This window comes from Alexandromys fortis, unplaced genomic scaffold, assembly GCF_014885135.2.
Source record: "Alexandromys fortis isolate MF-2015 unplaced genomic scaffold, M_Fortis_MF-2015_v1.1 scaffold_1, whole genome shotgun sequence".
Taxonomy (NCBI): domain Eukaryota; kingdom Metazoa; phylum Chordata; class Mammalia; order Rodentia; family Cricetidae; genus Alexandromys; species Alexandromys fortis.
The window spans coordinates 40,222,051-40,226,837 of NW_026067927.1; the positions used below are offsets into that span (position 1 = coordinate 40,222,051).

The 4,787-nt window shown below is 46.4% G+C and overlaps 1 protein-coding gene across 23 annotated transcripts in view; it reads left to right on the forward strand.

Annotated features, from left to right (window-relative positions):
* The window catches only part of Aopep (aminopeptidase O (putative)), a 257,197-nt gene that overhangs the window by 53,721 nt on the left and 198,689 nt on the right, over positions 1–4,787 (forward strand). For all 23 annotated transcript variants that reach the window (XR_007591934.1, XR_007591941.1, XR_007591935.1 and 20 more), the window contains exon 4: positions 3,980–4,133. Coding sequence is in view for 9 of the 23 variants with exons in the window: in XM_050143423.1 (XP_049999380.1) it covers positions 3,980–4,133 (154 nt within the window). In the remaining 14 variants the exon portion in view is untranslated. The remainder of the gene's footprint in view (positions 1–3,979; positions 4,134–4,787) is intronic.

Genomic DNA, 4,787 nt, shown 5'->3' on the forward strand with positions numbered 1-4,787 from the left:
TTCAGCTTTTCACCAACACCGTTTAAGTGTTTCGTGGCAGGAACTCTTAATGAGCTACAGGGTTTTGCAGCTGAAGCTGAGTCAGGAAGCCTCTCTTAGATGAGAGCGCTTGCTTGCCTCTAGCAAGCGGAGCAGACCCAAGAAATTTCTGCTACCAAGAAAACATGCTTCACTCCATTCTTTCCCAAGCTTTCTCAGGCTTTTTGTGGATTCAGTTAGCCTCACGTTAGGCAGCCATCTGTTGAAATAGGAGCGGTGGGGCTGCGTCCCCAACACCCCGGCCGCTTGGCTAGCTCATGCCCGAAATAACAACACACAAACTGTATTCATTTAAGAACTGCTTGGCCCATGAACTCTAGCCCTTACAGGCTAATTCTCGCACCTGGACTAGCCCATTTCTAATGATGTGTGTAAGCACCCCAAGGTGCGCTTACCGGGAAGAGTCTAGCCTCTGTCCATCCTGGTGTCTCTGCTCCAGAGAGCAGCTGTTGGGTCTCTCCGGGAGCAGAGCAGAGTCTGACCTCACTTCCTCTTCCGCCCAGCATCCTATTCTGTTTATTCCACCCACCTATGTTCTAAGCTATGAGGCCAAGCAGTGTGTTTATTACTTAACCAATGAAATCAACAGATTGATATATGACACTCCCACATCACTCTTCATTCCTCTGCTTCAGTTTCACAGCACCCTTATAATATGAGTAGCCTATTCCGTGTCTCAGGGATCCTGCGTTCTTTCTATCTTAAGTCCCATGGTCCCTTCTGGGATAATCCCCTGGGTTTTAATGATCCTCTCCTGCTTTCTCTGCCATGGTTTGGGGGACTTCTATTACTTGGGTATTTGGCCTCCTAGCTGCACCTTCTTCTCCCTGATTCTTACTGTTGTTTTCCCTTGGCTTGGTTTGATTTGACATTTTGTTTGACCCTATGGGAGATTTCTTTACCTCAGTGTCTCATCCCTTGTTTGAGTCTTCTTTTCTCCCATAAGGCTTTTTCTTTACCAATGATGTGCTTTCTGAGAGCATTTTTTTGTAGGACTGCAATACATTCTCTTAATTCAGACTGTTTGTGTCTGGTGGTGTTAACATCTTGAGTATGCTCCCAGTCTGGAACACTAAATGGGCTTTCTGTAAGTGCCTTGAAGGTCCTTGGTTTGTTTACATTTGGGAGGAGGACTTTGAATACATACATGAGTCAACCTCCCCATAACTGATCACAGGTCTCCAACATGTGTCATCCTGCCTCTGCTCTTGGGTTGACAGCTCCTTCTGAGTCCTCCTCCTGGACCAAAGCTTAGCTACTAGCAATCTGGGACCGAAGTAAGAGAAGATGCCTGTGGTCCCAGCGTCCTTCATGCCCACATTTACCTAGCCCTATCCACCTGCCATTCTCTCCTCTCCCCCCACGTTCTTCTAGTGCGCCCTTCCTGTTCTCTCTAGAAAGTAAGCTACAGCTATTCTCCAGGGTCTGTGGAAGATGAACAGAAAGTGCAGATATACAAGGTAGGGAAGCCTACCCATCGATCTAACCACTGTCTGATGCTTAGCCAGGCTAGCTGAAGTTCAGTAAGCCCCATTCTAGAAACTTTTACAACCTACTAAAGGGAACTAAAAAGCAGGCCTCGCCATTGTCTGCTGCCCACCGGATGTGAGTCTGCGCCATCGTTTGCCGCCTTTGTCCGTTTGTATACAGCTTCCTGTGTGTTGTAGCTATTCTGTCTTGCTTTCTTCATTCTTTTTATTTCTGCCTTAAATAAATAAAACCATTATCTGCATAAAGTAGGGCCTGCATATCTGCCATCCTAGCATCTACACATCTACATCCTGAATTCGATGCCAGCTTGTGCTGCAGGGTATTCTCTGTCAAAAACAATAGTGTTTAATGTCCTAGGCATGGGGCACGCAGGGGCAGTCTCCATTTTCACCTGGGGGCTTCTGTGTGGCTTCTCCTTTGCTAATGCCAAGGCTCTCTCCAGCTCAGGCTGGTCTGAACGCAGTGTGAAGCCAAGCTGGAATTTCTGATCTCCCTGCCTCTCCCTCCTGAGTGCTGATACTGCAGGTGTCTGCATGTGAGGCAGGTGCTCTCAACAGCTGATGTACAGCCCTAGCTCCCAGGTCTGGATTCTGTCTTAAAGCAAAGCCCCAGTGGTCACGGTGAATTCTCAAGAAAACTGCAGGTGGTGACTAGCCCTCGCCCTTGGATTGAGATTTGGGATTTTTTTTTTTAATCAAAACTTTTCAAAATCAATCATATCAGGGGCTGGAGCGATGATTCATGCTTGAGAACACATGTTGCTCTTGCTGAGGACCTGGGTTTGATTCCCAGCACACACACACACACACACAGTGGCTCTCAACCGTCTGTAACTCCAGTTCCAAAGGATTTGCTACCTTCCTCTGCCCTCTGTTGACACTAGATACACACACACACACACACACATACACACACACACACAAATAAATATGTCTTAAAAATTGTGTGGAATGTATATTGGCAGAAGTTTTTGTCCCGCCAGCAGTTCCCAAATAAACACCCAGAGAATTAATATTAATTATAAACACTTAGTCAATAGCTCAGATTTGTTGGTAGCCGACTTTTGCATTTTCAGTTATCTCATATTTTTATCTACACTTTACCACATGGCTTGGTACCTTTTCTCAGGATGGCATGTTCAACTTGCGTCTCTCTCTCTATTCTTCAGACTCTGCCCCGCCCCCAGTATTATCAGTTTGGCTCTCTCGCCTAACCTTATTCTGTTCAGTTATTAGCCAGTCAGCTTCTTTATTAAACCAATCACAGTGACATATATTCACACAGTATAAAAGAATATTCTACGTGTGTGTTGGGCGGGGGAGGGTCCCTACTCCTGAGAGAAAGTCTCATGTATTCCAGGCTGTTTTCAAACTTGTTAAGCTTGAATGTAGCCAGTGATTACTTGCTACCATGCCTGACTCTGAACCAACAGAGCAAGATGCTTCTGTAAGAATGCCATGCTAGGGCTGGAGAGATGGCTCAGCGATTAAGAGCACTGACTGCTCTTCCAAAGGTCCTGAGTTCAATTCCCAGCAACCACATGGTGACTCACAACCATCTGCAATGAGGTCTGGTGCCCTCTTCTGGCCTGAAGACATATACACAGACAGAATATTGTATATACAATAAATAAATATTAAAAAAAAAAGAATGCCATGCTAGTTCTGATGATGCATTCACATTTCAGAAACAGGAAGTTTACTTCCTCATCTTTGAGAGAGGCCTAGGATTGTAAATTATCAATCATTTATTTGAGAAAAGCCTGCTCGAATGTCTGGACCAAGTAGAGAACACATCCTGAGCTGGGGTGGGAGCCCTTGGTGTCGTGAGCTCTCTACTTCACCTTTGCATGTGCTCAGGGATGAGGGTGAGCATCTAAATAGTTAGAAGCATGAAAAAGAGACCCACATTTCCACAAGCTAATTGGTTGTAAAGTCAGGACTGAAACCTATGTACTTCCCTTCCATAATTTCATGTTTCCTACTGTCTCCATCTTAGGGGGACTTTAATTGAATTTAGACAGAATAGTTGGATTATAGCACAGAATGATCATTCCTCATTTATTGATTTGTTCATCAAATTCGTTCATATCAGCTACGTTTCCTTTTTCATGCCAGGCACGGAGGAAGAAAAGGATGTGTTCTTGTGTCTATAGCAGCCTGAGGCCACCCCTCCATGTTTGCAGCCAAGTGTCTGCCTTAGCACCACCCTTTAGAATTAGCCTTGCTTATGGCTTTAAACCAACCTCTGGAGGAGACCAGACCTCTTGACTGCCTTCAAACCAGCATCTCTCATACTTTCTCTGAGGCCTGTAGTCTTGCCCCTCCAGGTGGCATGGCTTCCCTCCAGGATGCGCTGTTCCCAGTTTTTCCCACAGGCTCTGCAAGTGTGGAATTGAGTGAGGTCCACAGCCACACAGTGCCTCATGTTGATTGCTTTCTGTTCATAGGATGGATGAGCTGGCATTACTACGTGACCATGCCAATGCCAGCCTCCACCTTCACAATTGCAGTGGGATCCTGGATAGAAGTGAAGCCTAAGACATCCCCATCAGATGAGCTGGTGATAGAGCACCCTCTCCTGCCTGCAAAAGCTGACTTCAGGTTTGTGTTTGGGAGTTTGCTGACTTTACTCTGGGAATGTGAGAAACTGAGCCAGAACGGAGCTAATCAAAGCAGGGAAAGGTCTACTGGAAAAGGGAGTTGGCCTTGTAATTCATGAAGAAAGCAAGTGGCTGTGAAGCCCTCTATGATATCAGCAGAAGCATTTCTATTATGCTCATTCAAATTAAAAAACTGCAAGTTCAACATTTTCCTTCCTACCCTTTAGATGTCTTAGTGGTTGATCGGAAATGTCTTAATAAAGCAAAGGTGTGCAGTGAAAGGAAGATTACAATGAAAAAAGGATGCAGTGGAAGGAAGGTGTGCAGTGGAGAGAAGGAAGGTGTGCAGTGGAAGGAAGGAGTGCAGTGGAGGGAAGGTGTGCAGTGGAAGGAAGGTGTGCAGGGAAGGAAGGATGCAGTGGAAGGAAGGTGTGCAGTGGAGGGAAGGTGTGCAGTGGAGGGAAGGTGTGCAGTGGAGGGAAGGTGTGTGCAGTGGAGGGAAGGTGTGTGCAGGGAAGGAAGGTGTGCAGGGAAGGAAGGTGTGCAGTGGAAGGAAGGTGTGCAGTGGAAGGAAGGTGTGCAGGGAGGGAAGGAGTGCAGTGGAAGGAAGGTGTGCAGTGGAAGGAAGGTGTGCAGGGAGGGAAGGTGTGCAGGG